General features: G+C 48.3%; 1 protein-coding gene across 1 annotated transcript in view; it reads left to right on the top strand.

The window, feature by feature from the left end:
- The window catches only part of LOC115327937, a 30,059-nt gene extending 7,770 nt beyond the window's left edge, over window positions 1–22,289 (top strand). The window contains exons 2-5 of the mRNA XM_029988991.2: window positions 5,184–5,338; window positions 16,961–17,034; window positions 21,327–21,404; window positions 22,057–22,289. Of these exons, the coding sequence (XP_029844851.2) occupies window positions 5,184–5,338; window positions 16,961–17,034; window positions 21,327–21,404; window positions 22,057–22,289 (540 nt within the window). The remainder of the gene's footprint in view (window positions 1–5,183; window positions 5,339–16,960; window positions 17,035–21,326; window positions 21,405–22,056) is intronic.
- Window positions 22,290–24,451: the final 2,162 nt, after the last annotated feature.

Genomic DNA, 24,451 nt, shown 5'->3' with positions numbered 1-24,451 from the left:
CCGTCCTGATTGAAACCTGTAGAAACGCTTTTTGGATGTCTGTTGTCATTGCAACCTTCCTAGTTCGGGACCGCAGTAAGATCTGCAGCAGCTCGTCTGACAACTTAGGGACTGTTTCCAAATGAGAGTTGATACTGTCTTGTCCTTGCTTGTGTGAGGACGCATCGAAAACTATTCTCACTTTCGTTGTGACAGACTGTTCTCTCAGTACTGCATGATGTGGCATACATTAGAAATATTCGGACTCATTCATGACGTTATCTGCTACTGCGTCGGGAACAACTTCTGCGTGACCGTCTTGCAGGTACTGACGAATACCGCTGTCGTAGCTCTCTAGAAGGACCTTGTCCTTCTGCAGCTTGCGGACCAGTCCACGCAGCCTAGCTTCCGCCAGATCTCTGTTATTGTCAAGCTGCTTCGTCAAGTCGGTTTTCCACGGAAGGAATACTTCATACCGTCCTTCGCTGACACGAACTGATTCCTGAAATCTTTTGAGTACCTGGTCTTCATAGGCTGACTTGACCATAGTGCCTGAAATTCCAATGTACTGCATGTCCCAAAATGCTTGTAAGCTTCTCTCTGAATGGAAAGCGACGAATAAACAAGGACGAAGAAGGGGACAAAGACAAAGCGCTTCGTCTCTATCCCCTTCTTCGTTCTTGTTTATTCGGCGCTTTCCATTCAGTGATGTACCAACTAGTCCATTTATCTATTTTACTAAAGCTTCTTTCTTCTTTTTTCTGAAGTGCGTCGATACGAAGTGCGCACGCAACCACGTTTGACTGGTTAGTCAGGGAACACGATGCTTCCGTCGGTTCTTGCACAGTCCATCCAAGGCGCGTATTGACAGCCATGATTGATTGGTCTGCATTTCGGATGACTTTTCCTTTGACAATTTTCCAAAGCTGCATGGTCGGCTCCAATCAACAAAATGATACCTTGAGCCGAGTTGATTCCTGCAAATAGGCACGCATCTGAGAGGGTTTTGCTTTTTTCCCGCAGGGACTTATAAATCCAAGGTCTATTGGGAGCTTCTCGATGTCGTTCCAAATATGTGGTACCTCCACCACTTCTAAGACGTACTCTGTCTGATGGTATTGACTCGTCAATTTCACTTCAACGATCTCTCTTTGTTGCTTTCGCAGCTGGGTTGATCCAAAGATGTTAATATTTAGGCTTGCTTCACCCAGCACCCGCATTTTACATCGACGAGAAAGGTCTTCTCGGACGAATGTCCCTTGACTCCCACCACCTAGAATCCCCCTCGCATAGATGAAGTCTCCGTTACCGGCGACCCACTATCTGAATGTCTACATCAAGACTTGCGGGATTCTCCTTTCCTCTAATGCTTTCATCAGTGAAGGCATTTAATGCCTTAAAATTTTCCTCTTGGGCGTTGTCCTTTGCACTCCTTCAGCGGGGGTCGCGCATGGTTGTCGCGTGCCTCCCTTTGCACGTGCCACACGATATACGCCGTCTGCAGTTCCGAGCTTGGTGAGCTCGCATTGTACACCTGTAGCAGCGCCAGTCTTGTGCGAGTTTGTTTTTCTTTTCTTCTAAAGTTCTTTCTGTGGCACACTCTTCCTTCTTGTGCATCTGCGAGCCGCAGAAAAATCAATCTGTTGGCGACGGCTTCGTACGATTGTGGAGTACTGCTGCTGATTGTATAGAGTGTGGTATTGGAGTGTGTTCAGGAGACCGACCGCTGCCTTTTGTAGCTCGGTCTGAACCCATGCCTCCTCTCTCGAATCTCTACTTCGACCGTCAAATATTCCAAAATTCCGTCTAGGTCGTCGCTTGCCAATGTTGTTGCCGACGTGCTTGGGCCACCGAAGCTTTGCTGCCGGTAGTATTCCATAACGATGTCGCTTCACTAAAATCTCGTACAACATATATCCGAGTACGAAATGGTGTCGACTCCTAAAGCTTTCAGTCCTCTGATGTGGATCTGAACCGTGTCAAATAAATTGCGCAGGGCGAATATGTCGCTAGATGATTTGACATTTTGCAGAGTCCGAAGCTTAGCTAGATGATCTTGTATTATAAGCTTGGTGTCGCCAAATCGTTCCTTTAGAATTTCCACTGCGTCGGAGTAGCAAGAGTCCGATGCTTGAATGCCAGCGATAGCCTTGGCAGCTGTTCCGGTGAGAAGTGATCTCAGGTATTGAAACTTGTCTATGTTCCGCAGTTGCGCATTTTTATGGACGGTGTTGAGGGACATACCCCAGAAGGACTGCCACTCTCTGATATGTCCGTTAAATTTCAGCATCTCTGCAGCTTCGGTAGCTTTGTCACCAACGTTGGAGTTTCCTCGCGATGTCGTTCTCCCATTTAAGACGTTGATGGAGCTGCCGCAACTGTTTGACTGCACTTCAGCCAGTCAATGTGGTACATCAGTGTCACTAGAGCGGTGGCCACTTGTTCTTCGTAATTCATTACGCTCTCGTATTGTTGCTTTAAATCTCCATCCGCCACAAATTGTTCCAACTCCCGATTCAGGGTCTTGAGCACCTCGCTGCTGCGGCTCAATCGTTCGTGCAACAATCAAAGGTATTTCAGGTCGTAGGCTGCGTTAGAAAATACAGTACTGACCTCATTGAGTAGCCGGGTTGTTTGAGCGCGACAAGCCGTCCGTTTTGTTCTGACCCGTTCCATGTCGTCAGATCGTCCTCCGGTTCTGGTAAGGGCCACTGATGAGGCGACGAGCTCCCGGATTTCGGCACCAAATCTTCTGTAAAATAACTGGGCAATATTACTGGTTAAAGCATAGAAAATGGGTTCAATGGGACGATGCCCGTTTCTGAATCGCGCTGTAGCGAATAAGAAAAAAAATATTGATGGGTGCTTTAAGACGGCTTTCGTGATCGTCATCGTGTTATCTCTCTGACCGATCGCTTCTGAAAATATTCAACAGCATTCGCAGTACATCTTTGACAAAAACAACAACAACAACAACAAAAACAAAGTACAAAAAAATTGGGCAAGCAGAAGCAGAACCAGCTATTAAAGCATTTCTGTGAAAAAACAAACCGATTCATGTTCGGCTAGCACATTTTCACTAATGGATCAAAACATATGTACTTTCTTGATACCATAAAAAACACATATAAAAGTAACTTCAAAAGTAATTCGTTATTTTGTACGGTAATTAGTAATTTTGTCAATTACTTTTTATTTGAGTAATTTCTACTCTACTCAGATTACTTTTGAGGTCAATACTCAGTAACTTAACTTAACTACATTTTTTTGAGTAACTTGTACATGTGTGCTCTATGAAGGTTCTTTCATATTATTCATACAATAAATGTATGCAGAGATGTCAGAAGCATACACACGTACAAAGCAAACATGCTTTGACGATGCTTGAGGCTTGTCCGCGGATGATTCGGTCGCCTGTCTGCAGTGAAACTCCGCGTCCTTTGTATGATGTGTGAGCGGTGTAATTGCGACCTTAAGAACACCTAATTTCTGTGCGAAAAATGTGTGCGTGCCTTTTTGCAGCTGATGCTCGTTGGCCATTGGAGCAATTTAAACAAGATTCCGGCATGGACCTTTTTTTTTGGGGGGGGGGGGGGGGGGGGGGGTGAACCTTTTGGTGTTCAAGTGCATTGCGATGCACTACACTCGCGCGGGAGTTTCTAAAAGTGCAGAGTGCAAATCTGCTTTAATTAAAATTTCCGCACTATGCAAAAGTTACATTGAAAAGATACTTCCCCGAAATATTAAATATACCCGTCGTGTTTGGAAACAGACTGAATATGATCTATGATATCCGTAGATGGCAATCTCACATCTGCATTTTGAACCTCATGGCTGTATTTTTTTACCCCGTTAAGAATGGCGCACTTTTGTAAGCGCTCGGAGAGCATCCAACGGAGAGCACGTGACATTAGCCGCAATCGTAACGTAGCCTGTCTCGGGACGAGCAAAGCTGCGGCGAGGCTGACGTCGACAAGACGATTGAAAGCAGGGCATCTGGCCGCCGCCGTGTCTCTGCTCGTGCGGGCAAGTGCGTGCAATTGCAAGCTTGGCAAAGCTACGTTGACGCGCACACTGCACATGCTTACACGCACAGGGCACCAGTGAGGCTCCAGTTTTAGGCCAGACAGGCATCGTCACTACCTGCCAATGTTCCTAGACGGAGATTACAAACGAGGCCTAGAAACATTCACCAGGTGCCAATTTCTAATCGTTTAATTCGTTTTAAATTTCCCTTTGAAGCCTTTTTTAACGAGAGGCTGGGGTTTCCGATGTGATGCTGCTCCCTTGAACACGTAAAGACAAAGAAATAAGCGCAAAAATTTCGTCGTAGTATCTATTTAGTTGTGCAACAGGTTTGGCGACACTAGTTTGACTAACGCTTTGCCTCCTGAGCCATATCTTCTTTGCTCCCCGATGAAATTGAAAGATGCTACATTCAAATGAATGTTTGGAATGCCTCTTTTTCCAGGAGTACGTCACATTTAACTGAAGTAGTCCCTATTATAGTCACTGGATCCTCATGAAATACTGTCATAGCCTTCTGTGCCTGCTAGCCGGACATAAACCGATACCAACATACTGACGACCAAAACCCCGCAAGGCAATTGGCTAATCGGTCCCCGTTGCCATGGTAATAACCACGCTGGTCCCTTCAAATCATGGAAGCTTCAAAAGGGTGCTTCTAAACCAGTCGCGCCAAGATCACTATGGAGCATTATCGTACTGGAAGCGTCTCGTCAACCGGGCGGCTGTTGACGAGAGTATAACGCCGCGTTGGAGGAGCTACAGTTCCAAGATGTTTTGCCTCACCCACCTTACAGCCCAAACCCGCGTCATGAGCCTTTTGGCTTGTTCCCAAGACGAATGAACATCTGAAGGGCACGCGGCTTGCGCCCGACAAGGAGGTCACCCTTGCAGCGCGCCGTTGGATTCCGTCAACAGCTTCCTTAATTCTTCCAAGGTTGCACGAGGAGACTTGAGTACCGGTGGCGGGAGTGCATCGTCGCCGGTGAGGGCTATGTTAAAACGTGATATGCCCCTGGAAGAAAGAGACTTGAAACTTTTATTTGAACATAACACGTATCTGTACCATTGCTGAATACAAGAGAGTTCCCAGGAGGCAAAACTTATTAGCACCCTTGGTATACAACATATTTTATTTGTGTTTCTCTTTTAATTTATTATTTGATTTATCTTTGCAGTGCATTCCTTTCGAGGAGACGTGGTACTCAGTGTACAGGAACTATGAGACGGACCCAGCGTTTGGCAGTATGGATATGTGTACCAGATTTACTAGCACGGGTCCCGGAGTAAATGGAACATATCCATTTATGGTTCAGTATGGACAAAGCTCAGCGTGAGTACCGTTAAGAAACACGTCCCTTTGCCGTCCTAGCGTGGCAAAGGCAGGGATAACACAGAATATGATTTGTTAGTACAGAAAGACCGTATACACACGCATGAAGACTGGATGACGGGAAGCGGCCTCGTGCAGGGTAAGCGCGTGAGAGCTCCGCGTGAATGCCTCACTTAAAAAATTGGGTTGTGTGTGTGTTTATACAGCCTAGAACTTGGTCTGCCTCACAGGGGCGACGAGTCTCCCAGCTGTAGATGAGAAATTTAGCCAGTGCGGTACAGCCGCTAGCCTGGGGTCTTTAACGTGCATCACGCAGTAGTGATACACGACCGCACGCCGGTACGATGCTCATCCAGATCGAAACGGGCAGGGGTGGGGCTCGAACCCAGGATCCCTGGGTTCTGCAGCGCGAGCTTTCGCTCCACGTGCTCTGAGCTGGTGTGCGCTAGACCACTCGGCCACCGATCCCCCAATGCCTCACTTGTTGGTGCAATGTTCTGCTGTTTCAGTGTAAATGCAACTTCCGCAGATTTTTTTGGAGTGTGAGACGCAGTAGGCCTGTGTGCGTGAAGACGTGCGTGCGGGAGCGTGCGGGAAACAGAGCAGTTGCAACGCGGCAGCGCCAAGCAGAACCCCCAGCCTTGATGCGTGTAGCCCTGGCGCAAGCTCGCGGCAAAAATAACCAAACACCCGTTGCGGCTAAGGAGTTTGTTTTTTTCTTAATTTTTTCTGCTTTTTCTGCTTCTGCTTTGAGCTCTTTCTCCTGGCAGGAAGTCCGGAGCGCGCTCGTATCACGGATCAGAGCGTCCCTGTGTGTCTAAACACGGGATGTTTTACACCTTCCGGAAGTAACGCGGAGGCGGCCGAGGAAGAGGTGCGGCTGGCACTGATGTCCATTTAGTAAGCAGACGAGCGCCGCGTCAGTGTTTGGCTGGCAGTCGGCGCCTGTCAACTTCCGTTGCTGGCACCTAACCGGATATGGTTAGGTGCCATATCCGGCCTAACCATATTCTTTTTGAATATTTATGTAGAAAAAGGTGCAAATAAAGAAGTATCCCAAGTTTACAAGTTAAACGGAATCTTTTAGGATGCTTGAGCGCGTTTTTGACAAATTACGAAAGACGAAAGCCTGACTGACATAGGAGACAAGCCTGTGCCGTCTGTGTTGTCTTCTGTGTCCCTTATTTGTTTCATAAACTAAAGCGATATGACCTGTTTTTATATCGTCCTTCTTTTAGACTGGGCGATGCAGTGCGCGATACGGTAAAAAATTACACAAAGTTGATCATGCTGTTGAAGGGAGCACATATAATGTATCCAGCACAAATCACATACTTATTTTGTTATTTCCTGTTTGTTTTTTAATATACATTTCTAATTCTTATCTCGTGTAACGTTTGTCCATGACCCTCGTTCATGACGCTCGTTCATCATAATTTTTTCATACAAACGATCCACGAAGCACATTCCGTGTTAAAACAAAATAACTAGTGGAGTCGAAGAGCCGAAGGTGCCATTCAACCGAATTAAATTTAGTCGAAAAGAAGGAATTCCTTGTTGTTTAATTGAAGACAATGGGATGAACAAGGACTTGGCATCACTGTATACCCGTGTACGAATAGTCCATTCCAGAGTCATGAAATAAGTTATTCAGTTCACGAAACAGAACTCATTCGTAGTATTTCACCGTTTATGGAGCGCACAAAACAAATATATAAATAACTATAAAATGAGCCAAGAGATAGTACATATCTACAACATTAAATCAGGTTGATTGGTTTTACAACCGAAACCACCGTAGGACAATATATATATATATTAAAACTTGTTGTTGGCTTAGTTGGTTCATGATGCAGTCTAGAAGTGTTTTGTGTGACACAAGGGACATTCACAAGCGAGTAGACACAAACAGGCGCAACTTTGAACTAGTTTATTCGTGCTCGATCGACCCCGAACATCCAGAAAGAGCATGCGCAGCACGCTACATAGAAGGAAAAAGGAAACAGAAAACAGATAGAAAAGTCGCCCACCAAGACACATTCCTCGATAGTCATTATCACACCAGCAACCCGGATAAAAACCGGACTTCACTCTCAAACAAACAAACCAAGGTATCGCTAACACAGTCACGTCCCTTCTTTATATAAAAACGCTTCCATCAGTTCTCTGGCTGTGCTATCTTTGCTTCTACCCAAGATCCTGATCTCTTGAAATAGCGTCTCACACCCGCAGTCCGCACAATGAGTTGGCAAGTGTACATTGCCTTTATTCCTGATTGACGCGGTCATGACGCGGCAAGTGCGCGGTCATTAACACAGCGCGCAGTGTGACCAATATATACTTTCCCACACGAAAGCGGGACCGCTGTGGCACAATCCACAAACGGTCGGGCGTGCTTTTTGTTGCAGCCACTCGTCTTCTCTCTTTCCGAGGAAATCCTCGGACAAAGGCCCGCAAACTTTCATGGCGCAGAGAACATGAAAGGTACATTGTACCTATTTGTTACCTTCTTGAGGTTGCGGGACACTTTATGTATATATTGCCACGCACGTTGGAGAGCAAGCGCGTGCGTGGCCGAGTGGTTATAGCGCTTGACTGTCGCGCGGAAGGTATAGGTTCGATTCCAGTCAAGGCGGACTGTTATTTTATTTATTGTTCCAACTTGGCCTTCTCGTAAGTTCGAGAACATTTTCGCCTGATCGTGTTCCGATTGTTCTACGAACCGAAAGTTCTACGCCGAATGACACAGAAACCAACGAGGGTACATAAGCAAGGCGAATGGAGTCAGTCTCGCCCCAGCGTTCGACTCTGCATGCTGTTACGCCGACTTCGACGCCCGCGACGCTCTGCTATTATCTTTGAACCCTTTTATTTTTGTGCACAAGTTCGCCACATCAAACGTTTATTTCTTCCTGTTTATTTATTGTTCTTTTGGTCACCACCCGTGACATTTTGGTGGAGGTGCAGGGTACTCCATTCTATGCCCGTTAATCGTACCCCTCCAAGGACATCCCGGCCAAGCGACGTGCTCACCCCCGGAAGGCTACCCTTCGCCGAAGACGCCGGAGTCCGAAGAAGTCGTTGTACCAGAAGTCAGTCCCTTGAATTGGGCCTGCTCCCGGACAAGCCCAGGCCGAAGAAGACGACGATGGCCAACCTGTCTCAGACCCCGGCCGCTTCTACCGGTATCTCCCTACCCGTCACACCCCGGACTCCGACGCCTTTCCACTGGGACGCCCACGAGGACATCGAGGACTGGCTACAACACTATGAACGTGTGGCCCGTCATAACGGGTGGACACCTGAGCAGTGCTTGCAGAACATCTACTTCTCGCTGGAAGGTACTGCGCGATTTTGGCTGGAGAACCACGAGGCTTCTTTAACTTCGTGGGAGGTGTGCAAGCAAGAACTAAAGAAGACGTTTACCAGCCAACACCGACGTGAGAGGGCCGAAGACATCCTTCGAACAGGGACGCAAGGCCCGAATGAAAGCATCACCAGCTTGGTCGAGGATGTTCTTCGCCTGAGCGCCCGCGCCGATCCTCAGGCTACAGAGGAGAAGAAGCTGCGGCACCTGATGAGGGGTGTGAGAAGCGAGATATTCGGAGGCCTCATTCGCAATCCTCCGACAAGTGTCGACGGGTTCGTCACGGAGCTGACGAATATAGAACGGGCGCTACTAGCACGCGCCAGACACTACGAGCGACACCCTGGCGTGACTACTCTGGCGACATCCGGATCCGACCTTGGTACCGACCTCCCAGGCACCCATGACATCATCCGTGAAGTCGTCCGGGAAGAAATCCGCAAGATGCTCCCCGTCCTCACTGTCGCTCGCCGAGGTCGTGCGAGAGGAAGTTCACCGGGCCTTCCAACCTGAGGTTCCGATCAACACGACGATGCCAGAGGAACCGACTTTGAGCTACGCCGCCATGGCCCGACGACCACCGCAAGCTAACCGCCAAGCCACGGCGCCACCCCGAAGAGACGCCCCAACACCGCAGTATCCTCGACGACAGGAACATCAGGCGCACGTTCACCCAGAGCAACCTGCGCCGAGAAAGACAGACGTCTAGAGGACGGCCGACCGACGCCCGCTGTGTTACCACTGCGGGGAAGCTGACCATGTGTACCGCCGATGCCCCTACCGACGACTCGGGCTGTGCGGATTCCACCCAAACGACCCGCGCCCCCCGGTATGGTGAACGCCCTCAGGAGAGATCGACGAGTACCTGCGACGACCTCAGTCCCCCGAGCCTGCGTCCCGTCGAGAGTTCCAGTCGCCTTCGCCACGACGTCCAGCTTGTCCGATGCACCGACCCCGACGTGAAAGCCTGTCGCCCCTCGCTCCACGCCGGGGAAACTAGGCGCGGCAACCCCTGGAGGTGGAGTTGCCGAAGACGACCGAAGCCAAGATCCTCCACGAACGTCGGAGGGTCCCCATTCGAACGCTACCAGAGACCGAAACGACGCTCCTGCAGCGGTGTCCAACAACCTAAACGTCGGCATCGACGGCCACGACGCATCAGCACTCGTGGACACCGGAGCAGACTACTCAGTCTTGAGTGGGAGGCTCTTCCGCCGCCTTCGAAAAGTCACCACGCCGTGGGATGGACCTCAAATACGAACCACCGGAGGGCACCTCATCACACCAGTCGGGAGATGCACTGTTCGCATCGAGATCCACGGTGAGACGTGCCCTGCCCTGTGAAGTTCGTCGTTCTGCAAGACTGTTCGAGGAACGTTTTCCTCAGAATGGACTTCCCCTGCGAGTATGGCGCCGTCATCGACCTCGGGGAAAACCAGCTGACGCTGCAAAAGCCTATTTTACCGCCGGTGGAGACGCACACGACGTCAACCGCGATCCGAGATATCGCTGACCATGTGAACTTACCGCCGCGGTCGGTGTTTTCGTCTCCGTCATAACCGACGCAGCCATGCACGGTGAAGCTCTTCTGGAAGGCAGCGTCCAACTGCTCCTTGAGAAAGGAATTGGCGTCGCACGAGGCGTAACGGATCTCCAAAAAGGACGTTCTTGTGACAAACTTCCGAGAGGAGCCGCAGCACCTAACGAAGGGTACCACCGTGGGCCACATCGAGGAGCTTCAGGCGCCAGCCGTGGTCACCGCAATCTCCGAAGAAACCTCGACGTCACAGCAGAATAGCACGTCGCCGCCGCCGATCGACATCGACCCCGAGCTCCCAGCTCCTAAGCGCCAGCAACTGGTTGATCTCCTCGCCGAATACAGTGACTGTTTTGCCACGTCGTCGAAAGTTCGCCAAACACCAATGGCGAAACATCGCATTATTACCGACGACGTCGCGCTCCCTGTCCACCAGTCGCCGTACCGAGTTTCCTTAAAGGAAGGGAAGGTGATTCAAGATCAAGTCCAGGAAATGCTCGACGACGACATCATTCAACCCTCAAGAAGTCCAAGGGCGTCCCCAGTCGTCCCTGTAAAGAAGGACAAAACCCTGCAGTTTTGCGTGGACTATCGTCGGCTGAACGCTCTGACGAAGAAGGACGTCTATCCGCTCCCCCGCATTGACGATACGTTAGACCGACTGCGCCACGCCCGATATTTTTCGTCGATGGACCTGAAGAGTGGTTACTGGCAGATTGAATTCGACCAACGCGACCGGGAGAAAACTGCCTTCGTCACTCCCGACGGAGTCTACGAACTTAAAGTGATGCCGTTCGGACTTTGTACAGCGCCAGCCACCTTCCAGCGTGTCATGGACACCGTGCTGGCAGGTCTAAAATGGCAAAGCTGCCTCGTCTACCTCGACGATGTCGTGGTATTTTCACGACATTTCGACGAGCACCTGAAACGACTTCGAGCCGTGCTTCAAGCCATCAAGACCGCCGGCCTGTTACTCAAGCCAACAAAGTGTCGATTCGCCTATGGTGAACTTAAAGGGCCTCTGACACGCCAAAAAAAAAAAAATTCTTTTTCATGCTAGGCGTTGAAATGGCATGTCAGGACATTACAAAAAAATTTTTCACTATAGAGTTCCGTAGTTTTTTTGTTTTTTTTTTTTATAAAAAATAGAAATACGAGGCCCAATTCAAAGTTCCCGCCAGTGCACTGTGACGTAACAGTGTACCGCAAGGTGTCGGAACGGTCAGAAGGGAGGCATCGTCCTACGTCACTAAAGGTGGGTTCGCAGGAAGTCACGTGAGTTTCACTCCTCGTGCTCTCCGCGACCGTGCCTAAGAGTTTCTTTTTTCCTGCTCTTATTACGAGCGATTGTATAAAACGAAGAAAACGAAGTCACTAACTCTTTATCGCTGCACTGTTAGTTAGTTTCCGTGCTGTAAAAGTTGAGGACGAAGATTCAGTAGATCGACGTGATGGAGGTCGATGATGAAAGCGTGGCGAGTACAAGCCAGTGTACGAGTGCATGCCGTCAGTCCGATGGTACAGAGCTACACTGGGCACAAAACAAGCTATCAAGTTAAAAAGAAAAAAAAAATTAGAACGCTCGCAGAAATTAGGATTGCTAGCGTACGACACTCCCAATTGCATTGCTGAAGGTTCGGACACCGAGGTCGTCGAATCATCGTATACTCTCCAGGCTGAAGATGCCTGCCGTCTCTCGGAAATGCATGCAGTGTGATCTCTTCTTCAGTTGCTGAAATACGGGGACAGTCCCTCACACAGCACCTTCTAGGCATTGTAGTTGATCACGTCAATTGACTGATTTCTCTTCTACCTTTACAGCAACATTGAGCGATGAAAAGCAATTAAAAGAAACCTTGTCTGCTTGGATCGCTCGTGGTGGTGCGGAGAATAACAAAAATATAAAAAAAAAATATTACACGCGCTCGCAGTAAGCACGAGGAGGGATGAAACTCACGTGACTTCCGGCGATGCCTCCCTTCTGACCGCCCCGACACCTTGCGGTACACTGTTACGTCACAGTGCACTGGCAGGAACTTTGAATTGGGCCTCGTATTTCTATTTTTATAAAAAGAACTACGCACCTGTATAGTGAAACAATTTTTTTGTAATGTCCTGACATGCCATTTCAACGCCTAGCATGAAAAAAAAAAATTATTTTTTTGGCGTGTCAGAAATTCTTTAAATTCCTTGGCCACGTCGTGAACAACAAAGGTGTTCTCCCTGACCTCGAGAAGACGCGTGCCGTAGCTGCATTTACGCCGCCGTCTGACAAGAAGGCCGTGAGTAGATTCCTCGGACTCTCTGCCTACTACAGACGATTTGTTCGGGACTTCGCCAAGCTGTCCGCACCGCTGACGCACCTCACGAAGGACGCCGTAAAGGTCGAATGGACAGAAGAACACCAGCGGTCATTCGATGAGCTGAAACGAAGACTCCAGACGCCTCCAATTCTTGGTCATTTCGACCAGTTCGCTGATACAGAGATCCACACGGACGCCAGTAACACCGGACTTGGCGCGGTGCTAGTTCAAAGGCAGGACGGGGCAGAGCGAGTCATCACATACGTGAGTCGGACGCTGTCTAAGGCCGAGAGGAACTACTCAACAACTGAAAAGGAGTGCTTTGCTGTCGTCTGGACAATAAAAAAGTTTCACCAATATTTGTATGGAAGTCCTTTTCGCGTGGTCACGGACCACCATGCACTCGCTCTGTTGGCTCGCGAATCTGAAAGACCCCTTCGGACGCCTCGCCCGGTGGAGCCTACGACTGCAGGAGTTCGACATGCCCGTTCTGTACAAGTCCAGCCGGAAGCACAATGACGTCGACTGCCTGTCAAGAGCTCCCTCCTGTCGAGGCCGGTCCTGCCTGTATCGAAGACGACGACGAGGAGTCTTTCCTCGGCGCTTTGGACGTCAGCGACATGGCAACACTCCAACGAGACGACCCCGAACTGCGAGCGCTCATTGAGCGCTTAGAGGGACAAGCGAGTACGGTTCCCCGCGCTTTCTTAAGAATCCTGCATACCTTCTCCATGCGTCAAGGGACTTCCCTTCCCTGGAGAACTTCATCACCAACAACACAGCATGGCTGTTGGTTATTACTGCCAGCCTTCGAGACGAAATCTTCCAAGGATGCCATGACGACCCAACGGCTGGACACCTTGGCTACAGCAGGACGCTCGCCAGGATTCGCGAAAAGTACTACTGGCCGAGGCTACCGAAGACCGTTCACCTCTACATTCGATCATGCCACGAGTGTCAGCGACGCAAGAAACCGCCGACAAAGCCGTGGAGACTTCTGCATCCGATTTCTCCCCCGTCTATGCCGTTCCAGAAGATCGTAATGGATTTACTTGGCCCTTTCCCGCCGGCAACGTCGGGAAACCGCTGGATAATCGTCGCCACCGATTATCTCACACGGTACGCCGAGACGAAAGCCCTTCTAGCAGGCACGGCTGTTGAAGTCTCTAAGTTTTTCATCGAGTCCATTGTCCTCCGGCACGGCGCCCCTGAAGTTCTCATCACAGACCGTGGATCTTCGTTCATGGCCTGACGCAAGAGATACTTCGTCTCAGTGGCACCGGCCATCGTCGAACCACTGCGTACCATCCGCAGACAAATGGACTAGCAGAAAGGCTAAACAAAACTATCGCCGACATGATCTCTATGTATGTCGACGTAGAGCACAAGACTTGGGACGATGTGTTACCCTACGTCACGTTTGCTTACAACACGGCGGTACAAGAGACCACAGGAGTAACACCGTTTCAGCTGGTGCATGGCAGAAAAGTAACGACCATGCTCGACGCGATGCTACCCCACGAACCAGCTGACGATGGAAGCCTCGACGCCCAGGCTGTTGCTCAATGAGCCGAGGAAGTTGGCCAGCTCGCCCGACTCCGAATTCAAGGTCAACAAAGTGTCGACGCTACCCGGTACAACCTTCGCCGGATCGACGTTCACTTCAAACCCGGAGACCGCGTGGGTTTGGACCCCGATACGACGACGCGGCCTAAGCGAGAAACTCTTGAAGCGATACCTCGGACCCTACAAAGTGCCCCAGAGGAACACGGACTTCATCACGCCGCCCTCCACCACCGGAAGTCGTCCACGTCGTGCGCCTCAAGCCGTACTACGATCGCTATAGGACTGTGAATTGTGTTTTGTAATACGCTTGATAGGATTGAGTTGCACAAGTTTGCGTAGTTTGCCATTATTTTTGTTTGTTTGCTGTTTTTGTTTCCTGGCACGTCTCATCGAGACGATGCGCTTTTAAACTGTGCAAAACACCAGAAACGACAGAACATGTTTTTATTGATTGCTGGGACGCAATTTTCTTCTGGGATGTCCTGCAGCGCACGTTGAAAAACGACCTTAACATTTCACCGCATTCAATACGTTTCCTGCCTGTTTCTTCGGAAGACACTGTGCCGTATGATCTCATTATGCTCTTGGGTTTATATAGTACATGGAAATCTCGGATGGATGTAAGAAACGCCAGTCAGGCACCAAAACCTGTGAGTTTTTATTTTACTCAGTGTGTAGCCCAAATCAAAAGTATATACGTGTGTCGCGAAATTCTGCCCGACTGGTTGCCTCTGCTCTCCAGCTTAATGAATATGAAAGTGTTCTAGACCGTAATGTCTGCCTGTGCTAACCTATGGTGTGTCCTCTCGTCCTCTATTCCCATGCAATAAAAAAAAAAAAAATTGGAGAGCAAGAGCGTGCGTGGCCGAGTGGTTACCGTGCTTGACTGTCGCGCGGAGGGTATAGGTTCGATTCCAATCAGCGGACTGTCATTTTATTTATTCTTTCAACTTGGCCTTCTCGTAAGTTCGAGAACATTCTCGCCTGATCGTGTTGCGATTGTTTTACGCACCGAAAGTTCTACGCCGAATGACCCAGACACCAACGAGGGTGCATAAGGGACTCCACAAGGCGACCGGAGTCAGTCTCGCCCCAGCGTTCGACTCTGCTCTTACGCCGACTTCGACGCCCGCGACGCTTTGTTATTATCTTTTGAGCCTTTTTATTTTTGGCACAAGCTCGCCACATTAAACGTTTATTTCTTCCTGTTTATTTATTGTTCTTTCGGTCACCACCCGTGACAGTATGGCACCACTTCTGGTTTACACTTTCTTTGTTGCGGCTATATATATATATTGTTTTATGAAAACATAGGACACTGTTAGTGACAGACAGCACATTCCGTTAAAGCTTAATTATAGGCTGAACCAGCAAATACGCAGGGGGCTCTTATCTTGAAACTTCAATGGGCAATTTGAGCATGAATACTCTATTTGTTATAAAGAAACTGAGCTGCTTGTTCCCTCGTGTGATCATTGTACACATGACAGATTAATGATGACGAAGCTAATTGGCCCGGTAGTTTGCGATTCGGCATGTGGCGTCGCCATCTCTTGGGTCGCATGAAACACGACGAGCACACACGAAAACAGGGGTGACATTACTTAGTTTGAATGTTTTACAGTTCTTGGGAAAAAAAACAAACAAAGTTATGTCTTTCTTTAAATTCTTTAAAGAACAATCCAGACAATCCAGTAATCACTCTGTTCCTGTTTATGTGTAGTACATAGATAATAATGTTTCTAGCGCGCATAATTAAAGAGGCAGTGAAATCCTCCCGAATGATTTTTTGCTTAAAGTAGCTGCATGAAACAGGCATACCACAACATAAACAGTCTTTTAGGGAGCGCATTCGTATTGCAAAGAATATTTTACGAAAGATGTGCTGTCTGTGTTTTTTCTTTATGTGCAACTCTTTCGTAAAAAAAAATTTCGCGAAATAAATTTTCGTATTTCTTTAGCGCATGTCGCGAATAGACCGATCTCACCAAGCGTTCCACGCATGCGTGACGCCGCCATAACTGTAGTTCGTAGGAGGCAGACGCCAGTTCACGAGATAGCTCATGCCGCCTCGTGCTCTGCTCGCGCAGACCTCCAGCAGGGTTGTCGCGCGTGCAGGAAGACTACAGCTCCCACGATGCATGTCGGCAGCGGTGGCGTACTCAAATTAGCTGGTGAGATCGGTCTATTTGAGCCATTCCAAATGATGATATTTATTTCGGGTATGCGTACCGAAATACAGCCCGTGTCGAAAATTATCCCAAAGAAAAATATGTCTCGCGAAGTGAGTATTGCCCCCCCCCCCCCCCCCAACCTACCATTTTTTTTTTTTTTTTTTGGGCGGGGGTGGAGGACGGTTTATTTTGATACCTAACTGGAAGAATAACTTTGGGGGTGTTCGGTGTCTTTAGGAGCGATTCCGAAATAGGTGTATGTGTCGGTCCGAAGTGGCCGAAATAACGCAGATTTCTGAACTGGTCCTAACTCAAAGTTCGCAACCACGCTGATTTTTTTTAAAGCTTATTTTTCAACATACGTGTTTTATCCGGACACTTAAAAAAATGTTTCTATTGGGAGTTCAGTGTTCTTTTAAGTGTTGTATTTCAAATATTTAACCGATAACTAATAAAGTACGAAACTTGGTTAGAACTCGGAGACAATGGCGCAAACACAGTTAGATTAAGGATATAAAAAAGTTACGGAACAGCTAACTCGGGTGAATGCCCTTTTATTGCTCTTACATGACAAGGTGGTGAACGACAGGTTCTTCTTCTTGTTTACATATAGTGCGGTATGAGCACAGTGTACCCCATGAATAAATTTGGTTGTTACTCGCGCTCTTTTTACAGCAATCTAACAGGTACCCTCTCATCATCTGAAGGATATACTGCGAAAAACGTTATACACATGCAAGCACCAGGACGTGAGTAAAACCTAGAACAATAAATATCTAAATTCTGTGAAATATTTTAAGACTGTGGATGAATCGTTGGGTTTACTTTACTGAATGAGGGTTCGACTATAACGGTGTCTGCCAGACTGTTCGAAGTAGGGTGCCTTAACGTCCTCTTGTTTAGGGTAATGCCATTTTATGTGGTACGGTAGTACCCAATGCCGACAGCGCGCGCTCACAATGAAAATGCAAAAAAAAAAACAAAAAAAAACACCGAAAAGAAAATGTTGTAGCAATGTCAAACCACGGCCGGACTGGAAGCGCTCTCTCTCTTTCTTTTCTTACGGCCTAGCAATTGGGGCAATCGCCACCTCCCGCCACAATTCGCGGGGGGCGCTGTCACCTCACCCCTGGGCTAACCTTTGCCGCTTGCACAGAGCGCGTCTGACAGTGCAATCTCAGCGCTGTCGCAACTTGCGGCCGAGATTTGTATAGCCTTTGACGCCTTATCCTTACGTTTAGACCCTCAGCTACTAACTAATGCGCTTTTGATGAGCCCAAAACGGTGAATATTTGACGCACATATCCGAGAGAATCGGCAGTAAAAAGTGGTAAGTAGAGACAGCGAATGCAATTGCGGAAAAACTATACTCGCCTTTACCTCCAGGACTTCCGTTGCAACTCAAGAACAGGAGGAGACGGACCCCTTCTACGTGGAGCAACTTTAAATGATAAATAATTCGAACGCTCTCGTGAAATGTAAGTCAGGCCCAATCTATCTATTGCTGTGGTCTGCATCATCATTTCATAGGCCGCACATGAAGTCGGTCAGCTGCTCTAGACGAGAGTGTAGTAGTCTATACAATTTTCGCACAGTGCATATTACAGCTTAAAGTGCTTCCTCGAGGGCTTGTGCACATATCCAGCTGATTTTTCGTCACAGGGGAACGCAGTTTGCTGACGACACTGCCTGTCGGTAGAGTGACTTAAATCGAAGCGAAGTTCAATAAACCATTGCCAAAACAACAACCTACGAAGCTCGAACACCAGCGCAAAGCAGCTCGAAGGAACTCTACGAGTGGGGTTAGGTGGGGTGAGGTGGTTGCGCCCTGGCGACAAGCAAGTGAACTACATACGGAGAAAAAATGCCATTGACTCCCGGGCGATTGCAAAGGCCGTAAGAAGAGAAAGAGAGCGCGCGCTTCCATACCGGCCGTGGTAAAACCCAAAAGCCCGCGCAAGGAGGCTCTCTTTCACGCGCTAAAGAACAACGACAAAAACAACAAACAAGCAGAATTTCGCCAAACACAAGTTGCGCGGTCCTAGCTATATCTCATGAGCTTCACTTTTTTTTTCTGTCAATAGAACCATTTAAAAAGTCCATATCGAGTCACATTGATGGGTGCCATTTCTTGGATATGGAGTGCGTGATTGGATCCGAGTCCTCGCCAAGCGGTGACGCGGCGCTCGGGTCCAATACGAGCTAAGCCGAGTTCACGCCGAACGCTGACGAAGCCTTCGTGTTCAATACGTGATCAGTGAACGTGATCAAGCAATGGCGGACAGGCGATGGCGCGGAAGTTTCAAAAGGACTATTACATCTCCGTTCAAAAAGAGCCGGTTCAGCAGCCATATATAGGTTATGAAGGGGTTTGACGGTGGTATAGGGTTTCTGACTTGCGACGTGGACGATGTCAAGAGATTCACTGCAGTTGTCGCGTGGCGGGAGAACTGGGGTCACTTCATAGTCCGTGGATAATTAGGGCCCTAATCCGGACAGTTGTCGAGAAAGTCGGCGAGAAATGTGGCGGCCCTGATTGGATAACGCCGCCGGCCAATCAGAGCCGCCGGATTTCTCGCCGACGTTTTCGCAGTGTCCAGATTAGGGCCCCTGATAAAAGATTCTTGAAAAAAAAATCTTCGAAGATTTTTTTGTTGCATTTTTTGGATATGCGGGAAGGTATCTAGAGGAAAGCCTCGCCGGCAATTTTTGTCGGACACTGGAGTATGGTTTTCGGCGTGGCGAATCATTTGTTGCTGCTGTAACTCCAAGGTGCGGATGCGGGACGGTTGTCGAACTTCTTCGGCGCTGTAGGGGATATCTTGGTCATACTAGTGCCACTTAATGAGCTACGCTTCAGAGTAACGACACTTGCCCATATTGTGTCTTATCTGAAATCACATGAAACGCCTTTTCGCCCTCCAGAAATGTTCAAACAGTTCGCGACAGAGCAAAGCAATATTACATGACCTTCCTAACACCGAATCTAATGCTGAGCAAGTCGCACTTTTGAATCATGACGATCGGCAGTTGCGTCTGCTCTGCAAAGGCACCCAAATGGCGGTGCCCACAACAATGTCGGGGAACAGAGTGCCGATACTCTAAGCGCAGCTCATTTAGTTGCTCTAGGTCATACGTTTCAAGAGAAGAGTCGTCGGTGTATGTTGAGAGGGTTTCAATGGTGGCCAACGGTTCTTGCGCATATAAAATAATACGAGGATCAGCCTATGGTAGCCTGACTTCTATTATTATAGGCGTATGTTACGTAAGGCAAAATGAAGTCCCAACTGTCGCGGTCATGTGCAACATACATGGAATTCATGTCGGCTAGTGTATTATTGAAGCGTTTTGCAGTGCCGATACATTTGTTTCGGGATGATAGGCAGTATAGTAATGTGGTGAATTGTGCAGGCGAGACGACAGACTTCTTGAGAGAGCTTTGCAAGAAATGGTGTACCGCGATCTGTAATAATGGACTGGGGAGCTCTTTACGTCCGAGGAAGATGGAATGCAGAAACAATCGGCTGCATGAAGGGCCGTGGCAGCGGGGGGCGCTTTGGTTTCGGCGTACCTATTAGCGGCGAAATGTTTCGGTAGAGCCCTCGTTCGGTTACCTTTCGTGACGTCACTACCTTGTGAACAACAAGTTCGATGGTGTTTGTAATGGGCATGGTGGAGGCCTGAACTCATGGCGCTCTCAAAGCAACACTGCCAACACCGACAAAATTGAAGTTCCTACATTCCTCTTATTTCCGTCGATGAGACATCCTTTGCTGACGTCATAGTCAGCATTCGACCAATTGTGGTGGGCCGACCACAGCGACGCTTTCGATCGCTCACGTCGTGAATAGTCCGTTGCAACTCAAGAACGAAGGGCGAGGGTAAGAAGGGGCAGGGGAGGAGGAAGCAGACGGAACCCTGGAAAAGAGAGAGGGAAACCGCCTCCTCTCTTTAGCGTTCCGTCTGCATCCTCCTCTCCGGCCCGTCTTACCCTCGCCCTGCCTTCTTGAGTTCCTGAATAGGCCGATCTCAGCAGCCAGTTTGACTACGCCACCGCTGCCGCAATGCATCGAGGGAACTTTAGTCTTTCTGCACGTGCGATAACCCCGCTAGAGTTCTGCGCGTGTAGAGCACGAGACGCCACGAACCCTCGCGCACTGCCATCTGCCTCCGGTGAACTAAAGTTATGGCGGCGTCACGCGTGCTCCGAAGTCTTGGTGCAGAGCTCTGGCTTGGTGAGATCGGTCTATTGGAAGCCAGAGTTGCGCGTCTGTTTTTCACGTGCCGCCGCGCCGCTATTCGCAGAGATCCGATCATGTGAGGAGCACAAATTTCGTGCAGGAAAGTAGACGGTGCACGCGACCCGGCGTACGTTCCTCTGCTTTTGAGCGCGCTGCGCACCGCGAACGCGCGGCGCCGCTATTCGCCGAATTCAGTCACGTGAGGAGCAGACTCCGAATGCCGTGCAAGAAAGCCGGTGCTACGGGGTGAACAAGCAACTCTGGGTGCCGTAGGGAGCCTATACGGGAACTCTAGGCGTACCGTGTCAAGTAATCGATGGCTACACTTATCCATAAATTCTTTGCTTTTGACGCGCAGAAGGGACCGAGAAAGTCGAGTCCCACGGAACCAAATGGGTTTGTCGGTGTATAAATTGCTCATAGAGGGCAAGGAGGCGTAGCTCTTTGCTTGGCATGAGTGACATGCGTGGACATATTTGTTAATTGTACGGTGCATGCCGATCCAAAATAATTAATTGCGGGTCATAAAGTACGCTTTTGAAAATCTGAGATGACCTGCGAGATGACCAATGAATGAATGAATATCTACGATATTCATTCATTCATTGGATTATTTTTTATGCTCATGAAGAGCTTGACGCCTTGATAATGATGCACAACAAAATGTTCACAGGTTAGTTACAAATCCCTAAAAGCTACGAAATTTGGGTTGAAAACATCAATATCTGCTCCATCGAGGTTATTGTAGAAGTGTTGAACGGACCATAACTTATATCGATTTTTTCCCCCTTTTTTTTTAGAAAACGTTTCGTTGACAGTTTATGTTGCGTATCTGGACTGTCATCAGTGCACAGTCTTCAGAAACATCTACGCTGGTGGTAAGTATTTTCGCTCACATATTAGAGGTTCGTAGACGCTCCGCTTTTTTAAAATGCAATATTAAACGCGATATATTTTATGAAATACGATAGTATATCTTAAGCTCAGAACGCTATAGCATCGCGTGTTAAAAGAAACAAGCGTCGCGACGAAAATGGCCTCATTTTACAATCCTAAACAAAGCGGGCGGGAAGGCCCGCTTTGTTAGGGAGACGGTATAGGGAGGACGGGTATCGTGCTCCGATGGTTGTGCCGTTTGAGTGGCAAAAGGGCTTCCACCTGTTTCGCCGCTGAAGGCTCATGACCGCTGTAGGGTGAAACGGTTTCCCCACATCTCATTTATCAGACAGATTAAAATCGAAGTATTGAATGGCGTATCATGTGCGTCCTGGGGAAATGTAAGTGCAAGGGCTTTCAGAGGGAGTGACGTTAACAAACCAAGTCACTGAAACTTTGTCACCTAAAAATAGGTCAGATCGACAAAAAGCCTCTCTTGGTTTCTCGGCGTGGTGGCGGTAGTTTCGACTTTACAAGGGCGACAGGGGAAGTAAAATAAGATTATCTACAAGTCAATGTATTTTTTTTTAATGATATGAGATCTCGAGATGATGAAGTTATCGAACAGGAACGATTTCTTTTCCAACGGTGCAGAATGGGCATGCACCCTCCTCGTTCCCGAGAGCGCCCTGGGAAGGAACGAAACGTGCTGCGAATTCGTCTTCGATCTCCTCTGCGGGACAGGTCAGAAGTATTACATTTACAACGAGACCTGCCCCGACCTGAAGAATCAGCCTTGCGGCAGGGAGCTTTGTCTCCGCAGACATTTCCGGCGGTTATTATTGAAACGCCGATGTCGCGGTATCGGTGGGGGCTGGTTGGAGTGACCAGAAAAAGGTAGCTTACTATAGTTTTGTATGTTAAGGCAATAAATACGTTTGTAAAGCGTGACTCCGTGTTTTTTTTTTTTTTTCATTGCTCCGCGCGATACGGGTTTGTTCGGTGAGGCAATATAGAATTCAATACGTGTTTTGAAATATTAACAGACTCCAATATTAAAATTTTGACAGAGGGAAAGTACACTGTGTAGTGGGACGAAGCTCTCCTTTCCGCAAATTGATGCAGCATGAATTCTTTAACGAAAAGGTACAGCATCTGACCTTATTTAAAAAGGGCAACCGACTATTTGTGCCACGTCAGGATAATTGTCTAAATATGCGTGTTGTTTATGTGGAGAAGTGGCCACGGGCATATTAAAATGTTTTTATTGTTCTTGTTTCGTTTATCCAGTTCATTGGAGGTTCGAATAAGATAGGATTAGCCCATGTGTAACTCCTCTCTTTGAAGTGAGGTTGTGTGAATGTGGAGGTGGTTGTGCCGACTGGCGACGTTCCTTTTCGCCTTAGACGACGATAGTGGTTAATAATTTGCATATTTCAGCGATGGTGGTACCTTGCTGTGAGAATCGCGCTCCCTAGCTCCTGAATGATCGGCTTCATAATAAAGGTGCTCGCACGCACCTTCCTGGTGTGGAAAAATAAAGTAAGGCTCTAGTACTGCTCTTATATAGTAAAACTCGAATATGCTTACGCGTCGCAGTTCCAGCCTCGTACTGCTGTTCTGTGACGTTCATCCAGATGACAGTCATTTTGACAAGCGCTAGTGCGCCCCCTATAGGTCGTGAAAGTTGCGAGGTGTGTTGTGTGTATTTTTAGACAACCGGAAGTGAGTCAGTCTCGATGGGCGTCTTGTGTGCCGGCTGTATGAGAAATTTAGCCAGTGCAGTACAACCGATAGCCTGGGGTCTTTAACGTGTGCCACGCACTAGTGATACGTGACCGCACGCCGCTACCACGGCCGTTCCGCTACGATGTCCATCCAGTTCGAAACGGCAAGGGGTGAGGATCGAACACAGGATCCCTGAGATAATTTATTTGTTCGACTCCAAACATGCATTTGTCTAAGTTTAGTGTTAATCCTGCAGCTTTTGCAGCTTTCAAGATAACTGTTAGTCCGTGCTCCTCGCGCGAGGAACCCCAGATAGACACATTGTCGATGTAGACATGTAAGCTTTGCAAGCCGTCAAATGCTTGGCTCATTGTTTTCTGAAACACCTCTGGTGCTGATGCAATACGAAATGGTAAACGAAAAAGTCGATATAGCACAAACGGCGTACCGAACGTACATATCTTGGATGTCGCATCATCAAGAGGAATTTGATGAAGTCCAGCATTTGCGTCTAATTTACTAAAAAAACTGAGCTCCGGCCAACTCAGACTCAATGTCCTGCCGACGTGGAAACTCACGATGTTCTCGTTTTAAGCCTTGGTTTATATGACAGGGATCCATGCATATCCGTAAAATGCCATTCTTTGAAACACTACAATGAGAAGGCCTACCCAATCTGAAGGTTCGTCCTTCTTGGTGATGATTCCCGCTGCTTCCATCTGTTCTAGCCCCAGCTGGAGCGGCTCTCGCAGAGCATGCGGCACGCGCCTTGCAAACTGAATCACTGGCCGTGCAGCTTCCTTGAGAGTCATCTTATGAACTCGATGCGAACATCGTACTCCTTCAACCGACTTAATGAACTCCTTGGCAGTATGCTGTTTCAGTGTCTGTGCAGTGGAGAGCTCATGCACACATGAGACGAGCCCGAAAGCTTCGCTGGCTTGAAGTCTAGAAGAGCTTTGCCTCTTTTGACAGCAAAAATTGAATTATTTCTCGTTTACCTTGCATTCGTAAAAGCAGAGCCGCCATGCCAAAGTGCTGAATGGCTCTTCCGCCATAGTTTGTCAGCTGCATGTTACACGAGCGCAAGATTTTGTTTTGACTGATTTTGGTGAATAAGGAATTCGAAAGGCAAGTTAGCTTGAGCTCCTGTATCAACCTTGAGATGCACAGAGTGCCCTTCCAACATTCTTTTTACAAACCAATCACTCTGACTCGACACCTCTACTATATTGATGTCTCGAATTTGAAAGTAATCTTCTTGTTCTTCCTCGTCTCTTGAACTTTGGTGTTCCACCTCATGAAATGTTGTCTTTTGTTA

Source organism: Ixodes scapularis, unplaced genomic scaffold (assembly GCF_016920785.2).
Source record: "Ixodes scapularis isolate PalLabHiFi unplaced genomic scaffold, ASM1692078v2 PGA_scaffold3__209_contigs__length_174095766, whole genome shotgun sequence".
In the NCBI taxonomy this organism is placed as follows: Eukaryota; Metazoa; Arthropoda; class Arachnida; order Ixodida; family Ixodidae; genus Ixodes; species Ixodes scapularis.
Note: the sequence above shows the minus strand (reverse complement) of the source record. Positions and strands in the feature narration are given on the sequence as shown.